The sequence below is a fragment of the Sinohyriopsis cumingii genome, unplaced genomic scaffold (genome assembly GCF_028554795.1).
Source record: "Sinohyriopsis cumingii isolate HCF-2022 unplaced genomic scaffold, ASM2855479v2 utg002010l, whole genome shotgun sequence".
NCBI lineage: Eukaryota > Metazoa > Mollusca > Bivalvia > Unionida > Unionidae > Sinohyriopsis > Sinohyriopsis cumingii.
The window spans coordinates 211,206-235,557 of record NW_028316101.1 but is presented as its reverse complement, the minus strand read 5'-3'; the positions used below and the strand labels follow the sequence as shown (position 1 = coordinate 235,557).

Genomic DNA, 24,352 nt, shown 5'->3' with positions numbered 1-24,352 from the left:
GGTCATGATGAGACTACGTGATTTAAGATGTAAACAATTTATTTTTAAATTTTATTTCTTAGAGTAAAATGATTGGTTTTCGTCAGGGTCATGCTAGGCGTAAGTGACAAACACGATCACGTGACGCCCCTTTCGATGTCACAACTTGGGGATTTTCGAAACTGCGTTTTAGAAAACGATATAACCTTTGTTTTTTGAGTTATTTCAAATTATTTTAGATTCAAGGGGTTCTTTTTTCTTTGAGATATACGTGTGCTCATACGAAATTCTTGAAAAAAGATATCTCTTATACAAATTTATTCGGTTTTCCAAAACCGGAGTGATATTTCTTGTTTCGACAAGGAACTGTAGACTTCAACACAACAGGTTACATCATACTCATCTTCTTCCATCTTAGATTCTTTGTTGGGTCTCAAACTTGAAATCATTAGAACATTTTATTATTAGGACTTCTAAAATTGTATTCGTTCTAAAATTGTATTCGTGAATTATTCTTGATTATTTATGGATTTGATTCTTAAAACCGTAAGTTCATAATTTTTTTCATTTTTACAGAAATTTTCCAGGGAAATAAAGTATTATATTTTTCAAAGCTTGTTGTTTTCACTCTTTCTTGTGTTACTGTTTATTCGAGTCTAAACACGTAACATAAGAATAAATACATCAATAGAACTGTGAATAGTTGATGATAAATACAATTGGCCATTCATTAAATTGATGAATTCTGTTACTGATGAATCACTTAAAGCCAATAGACGATTTTCCAAGGAGGGTTCAAGACGGTTGCTGATGTGACTGGGTGAGGAGCTGTGACTGGTGTGATGAGGCTACCGTTGTTGTTACTGTCAGTATATTTCAACAAATGTATGGGGAAGAAGATAACTCAAATTTCCAAAGGCTGCTCCAATAGCACAATAAACCACAGTGATCTTGCAGAATAAAACTACTTGATTTATTGGAATACGTTCTCCACAACAATCCCATAGTAATTGCTGTATAATTCTTGGAGAGATGAACACTGAGAAGGAGATGTTGTAGTGACCTACTTCTTTTTAAAGTCGATAACTTATGAAGCTACAATCAAACAGACGCGGTATTACTTCAATGTTATTTCAGAGCGAGTTGATCTGTAAAACATTTCCACAAACGATCTTCAAGTTTGTTTCAAGAATTTCAGTGGTGAAAAATAAATTCCTTTTTCTCCAATTTTTTTTTAAAAAGCTTGGTAACGAAATTTGTTGACGTATTTTTGTCATCGTAGAGTGTCAACAAAGTTTTAAATATCATACTAATTCTGCACTTGTTTTCAAAGTCAAAGCAGACTATACTAGTAGATTTTGAAAACACATCGACAACATAAAACAAATACTTGTAACCTCGATTTTACGATGCTATACGAGAGACATTGGCTAAATCGGGTTGCCATTGATGATCAATTACAGATATCGGCTTGCCATTGATGATCGATTACAACTACTTTCGCTTAACCTCTAGAAATAATTTTTTCGAATGGATTTGTGTAACGTGTTCGCCGAATTTTCTTGTAACCATTATCGTAATCTTGCTATGTACGCTTCTGAATTTGCTGCACGGTAAAATATTTGAATTCCAATGTAGCCATCGACATGAGCAGTATTGTATTAAATACTGGCTAAAGGTGTATTCATCTTGTTGCTGTTGGTGAGTAAACCACTCACTGTTCGCTACTAGCCTCCTGACTTGAGAGTGTTCATGCGGTATTTTGCCTTGCCACGCATGTCTGACGAGCTATAGGAGTACAAGTAGTCGTCAGTTCTTTGGTCACTTTTTCCTTTTTCATTTGTTCTCCATTCTTTTTTCTGCTAAAGAGGGTGTCGACATCTTTCTGACACAAGCTTTCATTTCTACCCGACTAGGGAGTAGTGCAAGGTGTCAACAAGGTTGTTAATGCTTTGAAGAAAAGGACCGGATTGAGAGCATGAAACACTTCTAATTTTTTTCTCTTCTTCCATCCCCGTCACTGCGTATGTCATCGTCTTTGCTGCGTTTTGGCTTTCTTCACTTTTCATGACACATATAAAATTTCTCAGAGTAAGTTTAGCTTATAGTTTAAACCTTCCTGATAAAATACTTGTAGATACTGCAATAATTGTTTGTAACCATGCAATTGTTTGTTACAAATTCTTTGAATTGGTGACCTTATAATAAATATCAATAGGTTTCTTACTTACGCAGCATGTAACTGGTTCACAAACTCATGTGAAGGTACATGGTAGACTGATTTATTTTGTTGAAACCATTTCATTCTTAGTGACCTTGACCTTTGATATTTTTTATACCAAATTCAATAGGCTTCTTAGCCACCCCCACCCCCCGGGTTGAAACCCATCCACAAACTTTGGTGCAGATGTATGATACAGGGCTAATGTTATTGATTGGATGCCACATTTTGTCAGTGACATTAACTTTGGCTTCCGGACCCCAAAATTGGTTGTTTTTCATTATCCCCAGTGGAGTTAATGTGCAAAGCTTGGCTCAGGTATGGCTGTATAATTAAAATGTGCAAAACAATTTTTCTTTTTTCAGTAATAAAACCGTAAACCCTAAAAGTGATAGGCTTCTTTCTTACCTCAAACACAGCTCATGTAACTGTAGATGATAGACAATTGAAGTTACTGTGCAGAAGCCATTTTAATTTGTTCAGTCTCAGTGACCTTGACCACAGTGCTTTAGACCCAAACATTTATACGAGTCTTCCTATTCCAATTCCAAGGCATCCAAAAAGTTTGGTAATTGTCGATGGTACACAACTGGAGCTACTGTTTGAATTATAAACCAGTAAAAAGCAGACATGGCTGCACAACATTATATTATGCTCTGCCTTGTAGCAATTATAAAAACTGTCTTTTCATCATTTAGGACAAGATGAAATAACAATCTTCACATTTTCATCAATCTGGACAAGATGAAATAACAATCTTCACATTTTCATCATTTAGGACAAGATGAAATAATAATCTTCACATTTTCATCATTCAGGACAAGATGAAATAACAATCTTCACATTTTTGATCATTTAGGACAAGATGAAATAACAATCTTCATATTTTCATCATTTAGGACAAGATGAAATAACAATCTTCACATTTTCATCATTTAGGAAAAGATGAAATAACAATCTTCACATTTTCATCATTTAGGACAAGATGAAATAACAATCTTCACATTTTCATCAATCAGGACAAGATGAAATAACAATCTTCACATTTTCATCATTTAGGACAAGATGAAATAATAATCTTCACATTTTCATCATTCAGGACAAGATGAAATAACAATCTTCACATTTTTGATCATTTAGGACAAGATGAAATAACAATCTTTATATTTTCATCATTTAGGACAAGAAGAAATAACAATCTTCACATTTTCATCATTTAGGACAAGATGAAATAACAATCTTCACATTTTCATCAATCAGGACAAGATGAAATAACAATCTTCATATTTTCATCATTTAGGAAATGATGAAATAACAATCTTCACATTTTCATCATTCAGGACAAGATGAAATAACAATCTTCACATTTTTGATCATTTAGGACAAGATGAAATAACAATCTTCATGCCCTCCAAATTTTAGTGATAAAAGATAAAAGATTGAAGCATTTCACATCTTTTCATAGTCAATCATTAAATTTTCAAATGACTTGTCAAGCATTACAGACATATTCCTGCAAGAACATACTGAAAATAGCACTTAACTCTCGAGTTTTACATTTCTACTTCATCCCATGGACCAATGGCATAATAAATGTTCCACCCCTCCCAGTTACTAACTTAAACTCCATTCAGCTATCACAGAGAAGACAAAAGTCAAATAGAAAGATCACAATATCCCTTATGGTTTATTTGCCATTTTTTGTAGTTCACTCAAGTTGGTGGATTGTGTAGTTTTGCCTTGGGTCAAAAGTCTTTCCTGCTCATAATAAACGTTTTAATAGTAGCAGAATTGTTTTTTTTTTTGAGGGGGGGATAAAGGGTCAAGCATCAAGCCTGAAACTCTATTCAAGTTATTGTTTTTGCAATTCCAAGGGCAGATAATTTTTTCTATTTTCAAGGGCAGATAATATTTCAGTATACCAAAACAATCATACTGCACTCCTTCCCTTGAATTCAACAAGTTCATCTTGAATCTGATGTCATGACTAGCACAAGGTTTACCAATGTAAGATAAACAAAGACAAAACAGCCAATTCTCAGTAATAAACTATAACTTTTATTTGTATTAAATACCGGTAACAATAATTATCTCACTTTGTTCTCACAGCACCAGCAGCATTACAAATTACAGATATGAATAATAATTCATCTTACTCTTAGACATATCGCATCTATTTCATTCACATGAACAATATATATTATACTTTGTATTTATTTGCACCAATACACCATCCAATCCAAACTTTAACGGCAAGATCACGTACATGTAATTCTTAAATTCTTCAAACAACTGAACACATTTGCATTATATCAAAAATAATCAACATACTTAGGAGATGACAATTATAATATTTGCTTATGAATTCCCCAAGGATAATTTGGGGAAGAATGTCCCAAAAAGTAAACTTTTTAAGTACCACAGAATTTGTTAAAACAAGTCATAAAGTGGACAGCCTGAAAGTTATTCTTACTACATACTGTCACAGCTCTCATAAAGATTACATTTACTTCCCTGTATAGTTGTTCTAGCCCATTTGGCACTGAAATTCATCCTCTGTTTAAATTTTATAAACAACAATCAGTAACATAAAACTGAAAATTAAAGATTGTGACATGTACACATAAAATATGGGGAATATCCCCCCCACTTACTTTAACAGGAACAACACAATCAACCTTGAAGCTTTGTATTATTTAGATCATAAATCTGAATAAAAAAAATTAAAAACTAAATTCTGCAAGTAATATTTCCTAAATAAAGCCAAACTACAGTTTCAGATAACTTTTAACGGACTGAATATTTATTGTGAAATCCAGCTATTCCTTGCTATCAAACATGCATCACAGTTTTGATAGACCACACTACATCTGTTTTTCTTGTATAATTTACATATAATAATGAAAAATAAAATTCTGCATAAAATGCCAACAAATCTTTGGACTGGGATTAAGTACATCAATTTCACATTCTACATACAAGGATATGAAGTAATTCTAGCAAAACTGAAAGAAAAATGAAGGACTCAAAGGTATATAAATACTTCATTAAGTTCAACAGAAGACGTTTAACTATAGGCCAATGACATTAATATAATAAAGTTATTACTAACATTTTATCGAAGCAACTCATGTAAATGAAACTAATTTCTTGGGTTCACCTTTATCTAAAATATGTAAAATTTAAATTGTCACTGCCTTAACCCTATACATCATGCAAGCGTCCTTGGACACCTCTACTCCATTAGCATGGAAGCGCCTTTTGATGCTTCTACTCCATTCGCATGGAAATGCCTTTTGACACCTGCTGTGAACATCAGCCATTTTAAGCAGGTTTACATAGCACCTACTTCGGGTACCCTCCCCCTTTATTAGATACTACATGCATTTCTGCGAATGACAATTACATCAGATCACATGGTCACTGTTTATGCTCTGCATGATATCTGCTATTTAAAGTAACTGGGTCATAATCTCCACTCTCCAAAATGGAGGTCGCGGATTTCATTCAGTACTTACAAAGTTTTCACGATTAGAATCACAACTATGAAAGATTCAATAACTTAGGTAAAGGCTCTGATATCGATGTAGGCAGCAATTAGTTTTTACAAATTATCAAATTCAGATGACTTAGTGATGTAGACACAGACAAAAAACTACCTGTAAATTTCGAGCATGAGAAATGGCAGCTACGGTTGGTCACGCGGCCTTATTGACATGATGGTGAATGAGTTCTCTCAAGATTTTAAAGCACATACAAAATTCTTACGTGAAAAATAATTACATAGCTATAACAATCGGACTTTACTCTTAAATTTTTCAATACATAATAGATGTGTACCAAAAATGTAAAATGGTTAAAATTGCTGTTAAGTGTAACATACACTATATTGCTTAACAGTTAACAGGCAGGCCTATGCATATGGAGTTGAATAGGTAACAGGTGTTCTCTCTATAGCGTGCTTCACTGGGTAACTGCTTTATGAGGTAAAGAGTTATGTGAAGTCCATGTTTTTCATGGACAAGTTCAATTTTTAAAAATATAAATGCAGTTAATACTAAGCCAGGTATTGAAATATCCAAAAGAATAATTTCTTGCATACAGCTCAGTTTTCTACTATTTAGTAACATTTTCTTGTTAATCTTTTAAAAGTTCTTAAGAAATTCTTTATTTTACATTTTCAGAACTGGATTTTCAATCCACACCATATACATGTACATTACATATGATCAGAGATATTCAATTGTTTACCTTTTGCAGGTCTCATTTGGGAAATTTATGTAACTGAAGTCATTGTTTATGTGGCAGATTTGGCAAGAAGACAATTTAAAAAAAAAATGAAAATACATGTACATAATGTTGAACTCCTTTAACATTGGATAACAACTTAAAGTTATCACACAGTGCTGACTGTTAGGCATCAAATAATGCTGGGTACATTTTCCCAAGAAAGGCATGTGACGCAAAGATTGCAACATTTGTATTTGTTAATGGTTTAGTTTAGTTTACTGCCTGTGGACATTTACAAAATTGGAAACACTGCAACGAATGTGTGTGTAATGTGGATTTTTAACGTAGCTTTAAGAAAATATCAGTCACATCGCTACGATGTCTGCATTATGGCAGTTAATATTGATGTCTAGCATTAGGGCATCATGCTGCATACATGCATGCAGCATCGTGTTCCATCCTGACACATTATCCTGATACCAAGCCGATCAGTCCCAACACTAACCTCTTAATGCTGAGCACCAAGTGAGGCAGCTGTTAGTACCATTTTTTATAAGTCTTTGGTACGACTTGGACAGAGTTCGAGCACAACCTACTGCATCTGAGGCACATGCTCTAACCTGCAATGAATATGTTATATGGTTAATCTATTGTTAGCTGATTGCATATCCAGGTGGTTTGCCCAGTAGCATTATTCTATTTTTTCACCATGTATATATATATATGTAGCAGTAAGAATAAACTCAAGACAATCCCAAGGATGTTGTACCAAGATTGAAATACATTCAACAAAATGAATCTTGTTGTAATAAGAGGTAAATGACAAACAGCTAATGAAATATTTGAAAATTGCGAAGTGGCATGCACACTGTCAGTCAATCAAATGTTGAGAGAGGTACAGCATGTACACCATCAATGGTTTACTTAAAAACTCAACCGATGCACAGCAAATGAAACAATCAAATGTCTAGTCAGGTACAGCAAGTACACTGTCAATGGTTTAATTACAAACAGATGTAAATGATGCACAGCAAATGAAACAATCAAATGTTGTGTCAGGTACAGCATGTACGCTGTCAATGTTTTACTTACAAACAGATGAAAACAATGCACAGCAAATGAAACAAACAAATGTTTAGTCAGGTACAGCATGTACACTGTCAATGGTTTACATATACATTCATGTCAGCTGCAAGCCTATCAGGACAAACAAAATATGTGTTTCCAGTCTGCCAACCGTCCAAATTTCTCTATGCTGATCCTTGCACTTTTCCCCTATGGCACAAAAAGCAATCACATTAAATATATATAAAATGTTAAAAAAATAAAAGACCAGCCCATTCTAGTTTTAAAATCATTGCAACCAGAAACACACATTTTTGTTTTGCCTCTAGGGAAGAAAATCAAATTTCAATTAAGTTCAATTAAACAACATTGCATAGGATGTTGAGTACATGATACAAGTTTAGAATTTTTTAAAAATGTTGCAGCCTTATCATACATACTTTGTGCAAGTTCAACTTCAAAATGTATCAATCCTGATTGACCGTCTCATAAGGTGCATTAGGGTCTATGTTGTTTGTTTCTACCAATTAATCTTAACAAATCTGCATAGATCCAGAGCAGCTCAGGCATTATGTGATGACTGATCTGGGTCTGTGCAGTCTGCAGTTGGACGTGTCAGCACGAACCACTTTCTTGGGCAAAATTGATCAGTCACTGAAGAGTAACTGCAACACCACTGCTGTTAGTATTTAATTTTTTTCTTAGACAAAAAATATGCATATGTATCAATTCCTACAATTTTAACAGTTGAAAACAAGATGTGAAATGATCATTAGGTACTCAGTAGAATTATATCGGCTTTAAACAACACCCTTTAAGTAACAGTTCTAATGATATTTTTATGTCAGCAATGGTATGAGGGGATACACAAGGGGAGATTATCACAAATTAATGGGAATCCCAAGCAAAACCTTGCACTTTCACAAGGAAGTATAACTGATCTAAAACCATAAATTCAACAGTAGAACACATACTGACCCTAAACCCACCCTTGTTCCTATCTATCACCATTTTAAATGTAATTTTATATCAGCAATCTCGTCTAAATATCTAATGTGTTCGAGTGATCAGATATTCACACAATAAAACATCTTTTCCTTTCATAGGGCTGTAATATTTTCCATTTGGGAACATTGTCCAATGCCAGCACAAAGGAACTAATACATCTAAATATGGCCAGCTTAAAACCTATATATAAAAATGTTCTCTTTCTCTCCACAATTTTAAATTTTTATAATACTAGTTTTAAAGTTTAGAATCAAAAGGATGTACAGAATTAAATTCTGATTTAGAGACAATGGAAATAAGCTAATTGTTCTATAAACAGGTCCATACAATTAGGCAAGTTTACTTGCACATAATGAAGTTATAGGTAGTAGCAAATTTTTGTAACAACAACCCACCTTCCCCACGTGTTCTCTATATCTGGATAATTGTGATCCTGTGTCTCAATAAACTTACTCCAAGAAAAATGGGAATTTCTGAGGCTTTATAAAGACAATATTCATATATTAACTACCATTCAATCTAGATATTACAAACAGTTCTCATCTAATCACAGCTGACTGATTGCGAGGTTTTCTTGCTGAATCAACCCTGTGCCAAAGCCCCAAATTCAGCGATGTAAGATTACGAAGCTGCATAATTTTTTCCAGTCCCACAGTTGTTATTCTTGTGCACCCATACAAGTCAATTGATTCTAAATTTTTCAATCTTGCTGAGATAGCTGTTAATCCTTTGTCTGTGATTTGACCACACTGGCCTATGTTCAAGGTTGTTATCTCGTGAAGTGTTTCCACCAGCTTTAAAATTCCGTCGTCACTAACATTAGTTGCACACAAACTTATGCTACGAAGACTAAATAACCCTTGTGACAAGCACTGTAGTCCTTGGTCACCAATTTTGTCACAAAAGCTAACATCAAGTGCTGTTATCCTTGATCCTCCCTCAGCCAGATACCCAAGTCCAATATCACTAACATTGTCACAACTCCTAAGATTGAGTTCTCGTAAATTGTGCATTTTGGCTAGATATCTTATTCCAGTATCTGTAACACTCCCACAAAAACTGAGGTTGATAGTTTTCAAGCTGACAAGTCCAACACTAACATGCTTTAACGCTTGATCTGTCAGTTTTTGACAGTCTTGAAGACCAAGGTGTTCAAGCTCTACTGTACCCGGTGCTGCCTGGTGGCTTAAACCAGACAGATGCCCGATGCCATGATCCGAGATATGCCGACAACTTCTCAGATTAAGTACTTTCAACTTTCTCAGTCCCCATGCTATTAGCAGCAGACCAGTATTTGTGATGTTACAACATCCTCCAAGCTCTAAGCATTCCAGATTTTTCAAAAACTGCGCAATTCGTTCCAAAGTGCGGTCCGTTAGTTGCTTGCACAAGCTCAAGTTCAGTGTTGTTATGCACGGGAACTCTTGGAAAAACGCGTGCCCTATGGCAATATCGGTCACATTGAAACAACCACTTAGATTTAAACTTTCCAAATTATGAATTCCAACCACTACATCTTTTAAACTTCTTCTCAAGCTAAGAATCTGAATCTTTTTAATTCCACGTTTTACGAGGCTCGGGAACAAAGAGGGATTTGCACGTTTCAGGTGCAACTTTGCTTCTACGCCTCGCCACACTCGCCGATTATAGGCTGCGTCTTTCCATGTTTGACAAACCTGTGCTACCCTGCCTTTGTCTCGGACGTCCAGGTAGCTAAATATTATCGTTAATATTTCTGGGAAAAGACAAGATATGTGTGCATATTGCCGTTCGCATGGCGAGGTACATGTATCCTCCATATTGGCCTTGCCAATGTCTACAGCTCACGTGACTTTGATTGAAAGGAGCTCTGTAAGCATTCCTCTGATTGGTCAACGCAATACACCAGAGGAATACGTGTGCGCTAAAATAAAATATAAATAAAAAAATAAACGCGGATGTTAAAAACAGCCTACAAGGAAATTCTTTTGTAACGTAAAGGTATTTTAGATATCCTAGTTTACGGCAGAGATATGAGATTAGGCATGTCTTGATTGTCCTCGATCACAAATTTGTTATATAAGAAGCTGCACGAGGATGCCGTAGAACGTCAAAGAACTGATTACTTTTCCACATACATTTATCATTCTTTGTCTTTTAATATTTAGGCATGATTGTTTACCTATTTCCTGCCTTCTCACAACAACAAGAACAACAAGAACAACAACAACAACAACAACAACAATAATAATAATAATAATAATAACAACAGCAGCAACAACACGTATCTCGAAAATATTCAGGTAAGAAACTCATGCTTTAATCAACTTTAAAAGTATGTTACAAATTTATCTCATAACACAAGAATTTGTTGACGAGAATGTTAATTGATCTTATATGTATAACAGATAAAATTTCAACGATTTGACTGTTGACTGTATCCACATGAAAGGCAAACGAATGTAAATAAAGGAAAGAAACGTATACTTATTTAGTTTATTTTTACGACTTAGAAATATTGTATTGTACTACTTCTTTTCTGTGTGCAAAATGTGGAATAAAAGTTAAATATATAAATAACGCAGGACTTAGTCGTGTACCATAGCCTCTCAGTCATGATAGCCTATGGGTGGCAGGAGATTTTAACATATGTTAAGAACTGTTGCACATATACAAATAAATTCTTTTCACATCCTACAATGATGTAATCTGGAACTATAATAAGATAAACGACAAGGCATGTACATATACAAATATGCAAGTTGGTACATATGGACGCAGTGGTAAGGTGCATCATTTCTCCTACTGACCTTGACACACTCACACACACACACACACACACACACACACACACACACACATATATATATATATATATATATATATATATATATATATATATATATATATATAGAGAGAGAGAGAGAGAGAGAGAGAGAGAGAGAGTACAAAGGGCATTAAATCCTTCAACTTTGAAGGACTATGACTGAAGAGTTATTTCCCTTGCAATTAGACAACTCGTCGGGAATAAAAACCTTTTCTGAAACTAAATTTGATGTGTCAGTGTAAAGTATTTTTAATGTTTATGATAGCAACCTTGTGTAATGATGGACAGGGTGTGGCATGCACTGCTTCACTAAGAAAAACACAATAATCCTCAACTTTAAACTCTTATCTCTAAATCATGCTCTCGTGCGCACAAATTGTATTTATTATTTTGTCCACAGACTTTCAAAACAATCAAAGACATTTGAAAACGACATCAGTAAAAATTATACAAAAGCTCGAAATACGACAAAAGTTTTCTCTGGGTATCAGATAATTATATAGGCAGTGGCTGCAGTGGTTTTGTGTAATGACCAAAAACTTGTATGTAAATTTTGAAATCCATAGTAAAAGATCTTTAGTGACAACGTGAAAGCCAAGTTTAAAACTAAGCTTCCTTTTCAGCGTTTCATCCTTTGAGAATCACTAAGGTATACGATGGGGATCAGCGCTGAAAAGACAAAGCTAATGGAAGCTAATGGAAAACAATCCGAGTAGAATCCAAAAGGAAATAAGAGTGAATGGACAGAAGCTGGACACATCTTTAAGTACCTAGGTGTTCTCGCCTCTGATGAAGGTTCCGTGCCTGGTGCTCTTTCCAGGATTGGGCAGACAACAGCTGCACTGACTAGCCTGAAGCCTATCTGGAAGGACTGCAACATCACGCTTGGGTCCAAGATCAAGCTCATGCACTTCCTCGTCATGTCCATATACCGGTATGCATGTGAGACATGGATCCTGACAGCAGAACTAGAGAGAAGAATTCATGCCTTAAAGATGAGATGTTATCGAAGGATCCAGAAGATCTCACACTTAGACCAAGTTTCTAATGAGAAGGTGCGCATAAGAATCCAAAGTGCAATCGGATCAGATGGAGATTTACTCGTCACTGTAAAGAAATGAAAACTAAGATGGCATGGTCACGTCACACGCTCAACTGGCCTGTCAAAGGCAATCCTAAAGGGCAAAGTGAGTGGAAAGAGAAAACGAAGCAGTCAAAAGATGGGAGGATAACATCAAAGTGAGGACAGCCATGGACTTCGCAAAATCTCAAAGAGAAGTGGAAAACAGGGCAAAAAGGAGAGAAATTGTCGCAGAGTCATCATTGGCGACCCTACGACCAGCCACGTTACGGGAGAAATTATGCATGATAACCCTTGAAGGCCCCCCCCCCCCATTTATATCTATTGTTTTAGACAACACTTATTTGTAATCTGGTTCCTGTTGTAAATGAACATCCACTCACCCACCCACCCACCACCATCACCATATATATTAACAACTTCAGATGGGGAACATAATCATACATACATACATATATGCTACATATATACCTACATACATACCTACATACATACATACATACATACATACATACATGCATACATACATACATACACTACATGATGATGGAGAAATAATAAGACTTTTTCCTCGTCACTGCAGGGAAAATGCAGTAGCTCAGTTGGTATAGCGTTCAGTCGTGGGTTCAATACCCGCCCAGGACACCCAAGGTTAGCTGCTTCAGCGTGTGATGGGAAAATGCACTTGGCTCACATTTCATTGGCATTATATAGTCAACAGCGTGTTAAAAATGCCGTTAAAACCAACAAAAGCAAATGCCAGTCACAGAGAATGTCTGGTTCTCACCAACATCCACATTAGAAAGGTATCACGATCTGCACTGAATTATGGGATGGTCGACCTGATTCTTCCATTCCCACGAACTATTTGGTTAGCCTTTAATTAGTATTGAACAACCAACACGTCAAACAAATTAATAGAACTGCAATGGGCACTAAAATGGCACCTTCTTATTGCAATGTTTTCACGGGAAGACTGGAACAATCGCTTCTCAGTGAGGTAACCCATGGACCTTTAAGCTTGTTAAAAAATTAACTGACAACATACACTCAAAATGGATCGAAACTTGCGACAAAATTTATACAACTACTTCCGCTTTTATTTCACGACATTACGGAAATGGTCGAGCGATGTTGCCATTGATGCTCACCTTGATCAGAATGAACGATCTGTCACTACCTTCTGGTCGTGATTTAGTATGAGACTTTGTTGTAGCAATACACCTCGACTTGATATGGTTGGTGATTGGTGCTTCGCATCTGATAGATTGCGCCAAACATGCTAGGACAATATTGTTCCCATTGTGTCTTTGTCTCTTTAGCGTTAAACTAAATAATAGAAAAAAGCGAAAAACAACAAGTTGTATAACATTTGTAATCGATCACACGTACACGAATATTCTGAGAGAGAGAGAGAGAGAGAGAAAAGATTTATCCATAAAACAACACGGTAACAGTGTTTTGTCTGTTATTATAGAGAGACACCCGTGACTTAGTGTGTACCTTGTTTACAAATCACTTATTGAATGTATATTGTCTTCAAAAGCTTGTATATTTCACCCATTTGTAAATAAACAAAGGAATTTTGTTTCCAATTGCAAATGATTGCAATCAATGCCTGCGGTGGTAATGTGACACATAGTGTATCTGTTAGTCCGATTCGGAATCCTATCGCGAAAGGTATCTTATCCCCAGGGATAAATCTAAGGTGTCAACATTTGTACGACAATAAACCATTCATAAATATTTTCCTCCTTGCTAGATAAGTACCAGAATACAATTAGCCACTCGACAATAAATCTGAAGATAGATTATGTCAAAACTTTCTCTCTCTCTCTCTCTCTCTCTCTCTCTCTCTCTCTCTCTCTCTCTCTCTCTCTTAATTCAGTAAGTCAGTAAAACAGTTTATTTTTGACGTGTTATACTTTACTGTGCTTACACAGTTTACCTAATCACAGTCTAGTATGAGCAAGTCACTATTCAGTGATTGTATATGGTAACAATTTACCGAACAGTACAGGAATAAATATTTTTCTTGTTTCATTTATAACTATCAAGACAGTCATTATTGTACCTGCATATTCATTCCATCTTTTCCCATGAAATTTGAGGCAGTAATGAATTAACGCATCTAACTACACATCATTTGACGATCCAGTACCTGAATTATATATGTATATATGTATGTGTGTGTGTGTGTGTGTGTGTGTGGGTAAGACACTAACAGTAATTGAATTCATAAATAGCGCTTGCAATTTCTGAACCGCCAAGTTTTACAGAAAGCTTCAATCAAATTTTACGATTTATATGAGCACCTTAAAACTAATATCAGATAAAGGATACATTATTAAAATAATTACTAGATGAAAACGTGTTTTTATTTCTATATAATTTATGACACGATTTGAGCAATGACATATGCCACAAACTTTCTGTGGCAAGTGTCTTATTTATCAATCAACGAGTTTAATCAAAGCCCCGGCCAACTGAAAATAGCTATGGGATCCTGTGTATTGCATTAGGGCCTATATTACTTAATGTTGTTTGGCAGTAGCACATCGCACGATGAAATTTCGTGCTCCGATTTGTCAGCTTTATTCAGAATGTATCCATTATCCCTTGACTGCGGGACCATATACTATACTTGTCGACGGGAATTTTTACAGTTCCAGCCAGCAAATGACGTCATGTGATGTACTAAACCTATCATTGCCTTCTCCAATGGGAATCGTCCTCCAACAGCGCTGCCTTGTTGAAGTAATGTCCCACCTTTGGTTTGGCATCTGAAGCCCATCAAACAATACTATATGAGACCAGTTCCCAAGAAAGAAGGCAATAATAGAACATTCTTTCGCGATGTGCCGTGCGCATTGTGACGTTATTACGATTGTGAAGGCAAAGGGTTTGCGATAAATACTGGTAGTCGTGCATTATTTATCCATAGGTAGTTAAGTAAGATGACATGGAATTTAACAGGAATTAACATTACGGCCGTAGATTAACAAGTATAGTTCGATATGAGGTCCAACAGGAATTAAACATGACGGCTTGATGTGGGGTCAAATGAGAGTTAACGCAATTGGTCGATATATGGTCAAATAGGAAATATAACGTTAACAACGATACATCTCTTGGTTCAAACATTTATATGTTCAAACGGGATACCCATTATCCAGTTTTTATAATATCCAATACTGATTTTTATATAGTATCCAACGACCAATATTTAAATACTCTTTAACAACTATTATTTTATACTATCCAGTATCAGTTTTATATATTATCCAACACCCAACACATTCTATCCAGCACGCCGATGTAAGGAGTTGTATGGGGTTATCTGGGAACAAATGATACATATGTAAGGAAAAATTTAATCTTAATTTTTTCCATCTGCAATGCAACACACACCTATACAGTCCAAACACACACCCCAACTGTCTAGCACCAGCTTTTTCAATTGCTATACAAACACCCCCTGCAATCCATGTTACCCTCTCTTATTACTATTATCCAAACCCGTCTTTTGATTACTATCCAAAACACACGCCAATACTATCTAAAGAAAAGGGTAGGATAGTTTAAATGCATACTTTCTGACAACAATACACACATAATTTCAAACACAAGTGTCGGAAGTGTTTATATACACACTGCAATACCCTTACGCAAATGCTATCACCAAAAAGAGAGAAAGGGCAAAGGGGTTTTAAGTTTTTGTTGTAAATAACAAAGTCATATACAAGCACTTACATATATACATAATGCTTAAAAAATGTTTCTGACAAATACCATTAGTATATTTAGTTCTTAAGAGATCTAGGCAGGTCTGTAAAGAGCCATTGGGTTTCTCTAACAATTCTTTCTCAGCATGTGTCTCACCTCCCGAACTGGGTGTAGCAGGCAGCACAATTTGCACCCAGTTCTTTCCACTTTCCTACAACTTCTTCTGGCAGAGACCACCAACTCAAAATAGGTTTGTTGGCCTCCTTCTCTCAGTCTTCCTCCTCTGAGATCCAGTCTCGGTGTCCCATCACGGATCCTCATTAGAGTGGTATTAAGAAGAGATGTTTCGTTATATCTTCGTCTGCACCTTGACCCTTCTTTTCTCCGCCCTTGCCGCTTTGGTTTGACTACTTCTTCATATATCTCCTCCCTGGCGAACTGTTTGGAATTCTCAGAGGGTAGTTTTTCTCTTCATTTGTCTGGTTTTGGGGTATGTATGTGCTGTACTCATTCCATCCAACCGATTGCTACAATTCTTAAACATAACGCTTTATATGCTTGAATCATAGAAAGAAGGAAAACATCTCTAAGAGAAAATACAAAAGAAATAGGACCAAAATGAAACCGTTCTTTAGGCTTTTTACATAGAATGCTTTCAATATCGTACAAGTTGCTTTCTTTCTTCGTCACTAGTTGTAATGCAGATAAATAAAACGTTCCTTTTAACACTCCATTCAGTTCTTTTATAGGTGAGCCACGTGCATGCTTATCTCCAGTAATGCAAAACAATTATATTATCCAGTTACGTATACAGCCTAAGTAAGAGTGCATTTTGTTTATCCAGAGCGAACCCAATGTCCGGTTCATCATTTTTTTTCTTTTAGGCTACCTGATTTTCACTTCGTTTTGAGGTGTTACTTTTTCTGGAGCACATTCGATGCCATTATGGCACGATTGATTGTTTTTGAGAAATAAAATATTTCCGCATACTTTTTTTCAAAGTTCTTTGTAAGCGATCCTCCTCACTTGTTTTCGTTTAAGGATTTTAAGGACTTTAACTGGTCAAAAAATATTGTGTTGTTTTCTCCGTTCTGTTTGAAACTGATGGTTACGAAATTCGATGTCTGTTTGCCATCGTAGAGGAGTGGACAATTTTGTAGCAAGGCAGCCTTTAAAGCTCGCACAAATTCTAATTTGTTTAAGAAGTCGAAAGAACTACTCAAGCTGATTTTGAAAATGCACCAATGATAAAACAAATAATGACCCTTTGTTGCACGAAATGGCAGCTAAATCTGACTGCCATTGGTTCCAACTACTTTCGTTTGACTTTTGGAAACGTTTCGTCAAAGTTGTAACGTGTACTTCTATTGTTCTTGTAACCATAGTCATACATCTTGCAGCTTAGGATATGACATCTTTCTGGCCGCTGGAGCAGTAGAATGAAATGTCCACGGAGTAGAAATTTCTTATAGATGGGATTCCATTTTTTAAAATGGTTTAGCTGGAGTTATTATTAACGGAAGATCAGAAGTGGAAGGAGAGACGGTCACCTATTTATCCCCATTCTATCTGCAGTACCTCTCATTCTTAAAGGAAACGTTTTGATTGGGGTTTTCATTCTCCTTAAATTGTGAAATTCACGACCCTCTCGTTTATGTCTGTATTTTAGGATGTTTCGTTTCAGCATTTGGATCCGATCGTCGAAGCGAACTAGTAGACACCACCTAAAAATTAATTTCCACCTGGTTTCAAGATGATTCGTTGTTAGGTTTTATGATGGATTCAAGGATCAGGCATTGGTGACAAAGATATTATATTTTCTTCTCCCCCCCCCCCCCCCAAACAAAAACAAAAAAAAACCGGTTTGTTTCATGTGATCTGCGAATGTTGCATTATGGTAACTGATTTTCTTTCCGAGTAAACCAATTTAATACTTTTGCGAGACTACCTTCTATCACATGAGTATGTACTCGTGGCAGGAGCATGGGATTGATAGGAAGTCGTGTTCAATACTAATATAAAGGAAAGAAGGGAATGGTGGTTGTCTGGTACATTTTAGACACGAAAACGCGAAAGGCTACGTGTAAATGAGTGTTGTTGTTGTTGTTGTGGGGTTTAACGCCATTTTTCAGCACACGATAGGCGTAATGTTAATTACAGTGTATTGGAATCTGAGTCTAATTCGTCCTACGTACAAATGAAACTACAAAAGTAAAGGATGATTCCTCAGTTTATGCCTTCTTTATTGTTCATCTTCTCTCTATGTGGAATTCTAAACTGAAGAGTTTGTGTGTCGAGTTATAAAACATGATTAAAGAAGCGTGCACATATTTTTATTACTATATATTAAAAATGTGTGTTTGTTACAGTTTACAAAGGTTAGAATCTGAAATCACACAATTTGATGAAAATCATACAAATTTGTAATCAGCGCGTGTAATTTAAAACATAGACATTAATCCGTGCTATACGCAGTGGTATAATTAGTCCCCCGTTGTGGTTCTTTTAGACGGATAATGACATCGTGGTTGTTGACATTTTATTGTATCCATCTTTTGGGATTATAGACCATTAAGTCGTAAGACTAAAATATACCTTCCAATGAAAAGAACTACTGTGCCGAGATTATTTATTTCTTCAGTTTTACTATTTTTTAAGGCATATAATATTTGATACAATTCACACACTCCAATCAGCTGTTAATGCCCAATTGCTTCGCATAATTATTCCCGAGAGGTCATTTAGTGCATGATTCGAAACTAATTATACATATAAACAAAACTTTTCTTTCATCTCAACTTTTTATATCTTCAAATCACTGGTTTCGTGAAATTGTTCCGTTTCAACACACTACTTTGTACAGACACTAGTGCATTTTGGGGTCGTAGTAAAATGTATGCGTATTGGATATAGTTTTTCTTAATGTAGGTAAGAAACATCATTCAATACATTTCGCCCAGACATTTTTCCACCAGATCGCACATCTGCATATGAATCGTTAGCAAACGGACCACCTCGACTATGTTTGGGAAACAAAACAAATGCCTCAGATGTGTGTCGGCAAAGTAATTTGCCAATTTTTTTTATAAATTCTGTTCGCCAATAATTTTACGCGTAACATATCATTTTCGTACTGCGAGTGCAATTTGTATCAAAAACTATTTGGTCCAAAAAGTTAAAACAACTGGTACAACAAGGGAAAAAGTTGCACAGTGACCTGAAAATCTAATTAGGTCAGCTTCTTGCATATACAGATATGTTCAGTTATTGCTAGCAAGGCTTTTGCCAAAACAATCTACGTCAAAAAGTTTCTAAAGTTTGTGTTAAAATTGAAAAATTGCTTTAATGGCCAGAGATCTAATAAGGTCATCTGCACATAAATACAAATAAGTCTGCTAAATTTCATTGCCTATCTCGAGTGACTGAATCATCCTAACATGGTTTTGACCAAAAAGCTTGGATCCTTAGAGAAAAGAAATATATTTTATGAAGGTACCAGCATATGAATTCAAATATGCTTATTAAATTTCATTTGTTTACCAGAATTTTTCAATGCTAAACTATACTTTGTTTTAAATAAAGATACAAAACGTGTAAATGTTTGACTACTGTTTTTTAAACCCTGAAAACCTAATTAGATCATCTACTCGCAACCGTGATAAAGTGCGTAAACCTTCATGAATATACGTTTAATAGTTTTAGAGCTACCGCGCTAAAATGGATTCTATAGGTAGATATGGACGTACAGACATGCGGACGGACAGCCGCAAAACACTATGCCCCCCATTGCGATAAAAGGCCTGACATTATTGTGAATACTTCTAGTAATTTATGTATTTTTCTTATGCGTTGAAAATCTGTCGTTTTAAAACAAATGAAAAACAAAACATCAAAGTGTGTAGTGTCTAATGGGAACGCCTCGTATATTTACTTTAATCTTCAGTGATACCCGTGGACAGACAAAAATGTGAGACCAGAAATTCTATCTCAAAAGGAATGCCGATCACAGATTCGATCTTTTAAAATCATGTGTGATGAATTCTACTTTGCAGTTGACTATAGATTCTCACCGTCTTATTTTATCGTTTTTCAGTAAGAAATACTAATTTATATTTCTGTGCAAACAGGAAACAAGGAAATGTTTCAATCGCAATGTGCATTTTTGCATGCAGGCGAAGCAAACTTGATTATGATCACGCCTGTTGCCATAAATATTCAGTGGGAACATACGTATTCTTGGTTTCTGCTCATTGCTATTTTTGATAATGACGGGAAAAGTAGAAAGTACTCGGACATAACCTACATCCGCCCCAGACAACAAAATGGACCAGAATCATCGCACTGGAATTGTATTATGTGATGCACATGTGTGTTCGAAGTTGGAAGAAAAACGGCATTTTAGAAAATGTGGTTTGTTGTCTGAAGTGTTTTGCACCAACCCAACTTAGCGCAGCATCAACCTGGAACAGAAGAAATTCCACTTCTTTTTCTTGGCCACAAGCCACTGAAGTCTAATAGTGAGCCATTTTATTTGCGCTGAATTGTCGCCCGGAGCACTACTTCAATCTCTAAAAGTTCCGTAATCACGTGCGAATCTTGGGAAACAGAGTAATTGCTGGTAGCAAAATAAAAATATATCAGTAGATTATTGGATCAAAATGAGTTATGGGGCTCGTATATCACAGAACTCATCGGAACATCTGCGACTAAGGGAATTGATGCAATAAAGTCCTTTAAACTCGAATCTGAGTATTTTCTTTGATATCCCGATATCCCTAATAATTCTATCGTAAAAGAAATGCATCGTTTCTTTCAAGCGAAGACATTTGATCATTAAGTCAACAATTAACGTCATCAGACGCTTATAAAATCGTATTACTAATGTAATGCGGTGCCTTTAAAGATGATTTTCCGATGTGATTACAAATCAATGGAATATTTTTCTTCACAATTTAGTTCATGCCGCTAGTCAATCTAAGGTAAGTGCTGTAAGGTTAATAGTTGCATAACCGTTTTAGAAGGACATCTGTTTTCATTGCACCTTGTTTTAGTCAGGCAAACTGTTATCAGTTTATGGTAAGATGGTTTAATAATTTAGAATATTATTAACAAATTAATATTCAACAGGTTAGTTCTTTCGAATGCATGCATGCATAGAAAAAGTTATTTTGGAGGTTGTGAAACGTTGGAAACGTAGAAATAACAGAAGTTTAAAAGCGTTTCAGTTGTCTTTTGTGATGTATGGATTTTGGTACTTGAAAATAATAACAGGTTTAGACTTTGGCCTTTTATCTCTAAGTGAATAAATACTTTTGCACAAGAATTTTAATGTCGGGAGTTCTTACATTTTGACAGCGCGCTGTATTAAATGTATCTAACAGGGTGGCCTGTTTCTCTTTTACTCTTATGGGTTCATCGTTGATATCATATAGATAATTGTTAGACAAAAATTATGTCAATATAGCCCCACGGAGATCAGAGAAGAAATTTTCTCTGCAATTCATCTGCTTATGTGAAGGGTCCGATATAACAATGAATTTCGTTTCCTCTCATTTGCCGACGATTCATCATGCAGTTTGGATGACTGTTGATAATCCTTCATACTATCAAGGTGAACATCCCTGTGGCCAATCAGAATTCGTTATTTGTACAGAAGTGTTTCACTATGTTATTAATATGGTCATCTTCCCTGTATTAATTAATTCGATTTTTTATTTACCAGTGGTACTTTACTATATTATTGTTATAGCAATTATTTTCGGAAAATATGTATCACCAAACTATTAAATTTTGTTTATTCGTCCAAAATGTTAGGCCTTATTTGAAATAAAAAATATTAAAAAATTGGGGGGGGGGGACGTTGGTTGCAAATTATAACACTTATCTAAAAGGTTTTAAATCATTCAACCTTTTTATCATAGGTGAAAGATAAGTCTCTAAGCCATACAGCTGCGCTACCCTTGTCATACAAATATCATGCAATCGTTTCAACTATGTGTAACACAGTTTGACGTGTTTGTAAAATGCCTGGAATATCCATGTATAACGGTGACTGTGAAACATAACTTAACGTGAATTCCAAGAAAAAATATCCCCACCCTCACACAAATTTACACAAATTGTCCATTATCTAAGCGAATTCAAAGGATGTATGGCTTGAGAAGCAGAATTCACAATTGCAACAGTTTATTTCTGATTACTTGTAGCGTACGTTGTGAGTGTGTCTGCGCATTTCTCTGACAACGAGGTCTCAATGGGTAGTTGTTTTGGTGAATTTTCTTCGATCCATGACAGACTGCAGAAAAATGAGAATGTTTTATTCGACCTAATGTTGCAATTAAAACATTGACCAATTATTTTTTTGAACGGCATACCTGTATGTTTTTGATAAAGTTTTTAGGGTTCATTCCTTGTACATATGGTAGCGTTAATACGGTTACGGACACTAATCCCAACCCTCCTTCAGTCAATGGCTTATTTCAAAAGTTTCGTCTGACAAGGCGGTAAAAAAAAACCACACAACCACAATACAGGCCTTATGACGATTAAAATTTACAGTTTTTATAATGAAATGGTGATCATTTCATTCCCCATAAATGATCTCGACTTTGAAATATTTGAATATGTAGCAGGTATACATAAACACGTATAAACCAAGTTGGCTGTTTATGTGAAGTCCAAGTTAAAACATATGATCTTTTGAGCTAGACGAATTTTGATAGGTAACCACAAAAAAACCCATCCATCTTCAAGACGAACTCAGATTAACTGTAAACCAAATTACGCTTATACTTTCTGTGTGAATTTGTAAATACAATTCTCATACCTATTAAGATCACGCCCTCTACTTTCAAAAGTACTGTGATGTCAAAATACGAAACTATCCAGTCAGACCTGTGCGCCTCCTTGCCGTTTTGTCGACTTTAACCTTATGATGTAATAATGTAAATTAATTTGAATTAATTATGAAAATGAAGCAAGATGGCGGATGAGTCAGGAAACAAAAGCACGCATAAAACACGCATGCAAGTTGTACAACTAATCTTTCATGCAAAACACTCCAAAGTTATGTTTGAAACAGTATGCTGATGGTGCTTTTCTATTATTAAACGGTTCTCCTTTGTCCTTATATACAATCATGCAGCTTTAAAATGACTTTGCTTGTGTCTGGTCTGTACTTTAATGTTTTTAAAACCAATACCTGTTTGGGTTGGAAGTTAAAAAATATAATAAAAATTATGTCTAGAAATTGATATTAACTGGTCAGGTCCCAATTTCCGATTACTGGGAGTAGATTCCTCTTTGAATTTGGACAATATGGTAGAACTCAATTATTCGACGAAGCTGTAGGAAGTAAAGAAAATGCTTGGCTAGTGGAGCAGAGAAACGTATCCCTTATTTGAAATTTTGTTTGGGGAAAAATTACTTTGATAAATCCATGATTTTACCAAAATTTTGTCATCTTTTGTTGCGCTACCAAGTGATCCACTCCATATAAAAAATGAACTGAATACATTATTTTTCAATCTCTTTTTTGGTGGAAAAAGTGATAGGGTCAAAGAAAACACTCTTATTGCTCCCTTTAAGGACGGGGGATTGTATATGATTCATTTGCACTGATTGGTGTGTTATACCAAACTTTCCTGGATCAGGTGCTTTTTTTTTTATTAAAGGAAGATGGTTGATGACAAAACTGGTTTGTGAACAAACATCTAGAAAATTTGGAGTCACACTGTTATCTTTATTTTAAAGAAAAAACCAGATTGAAAGAAATCTCTAAATCAATAATATATGTATATATATATATATATATATATATATATATATATATATATATATATATATATATATATATATATATATATATATATATATATATATATATATATATATATATATATATATATATATATATATATATATATACTTTGTACTTTATTACAATGAAAAAAAAAGAACGATCGACTGTTCTGGAATACTGTTATTACATTTAGGAAAAACCGAATTGAAAGAATTCTCTCAATCAATTATATATATATATATATATATATATATATATATATATATATATATATATATATATATATATATATATATATATATATATATATATATATATATATATATATATTTATTTGTACTTTATAACAATGGAAAAAAATGAACGACCGACTGTTCAGGAATACTTGTCTAAATATATTCTTAATTTAGTAATTAACAAACAGCGTTGTACTTT

General features: G+C 35.0%; 1 protein-coding gene across 1 annotated transcript; it reads right to left on the bottom strand.

Moving 5' to 3' along the window:
• Window positions 1–4,235: 4,235 nt before the first annotated feature.
• LOC149771257 (F-box/LRR-repeat protein 14-like) lies at window positions 4,236–10,317 on the bottom strand. The gene has a single exon (XM_089948672.1). It carries the CDS (start codon window positions 10,300–10,302, stop codon window positions 9,043–9,045), a length of 1,260 nt encoding a protein of 419 aa, XP_089804798.1. The 5' UTR covers window positions 10,303–10,317; the 3' UTR covers window positions 4,236–9,042.
• Between the last annotated feature and the right edge of the window lie 14,035 nt (window positions 10,318–24,352).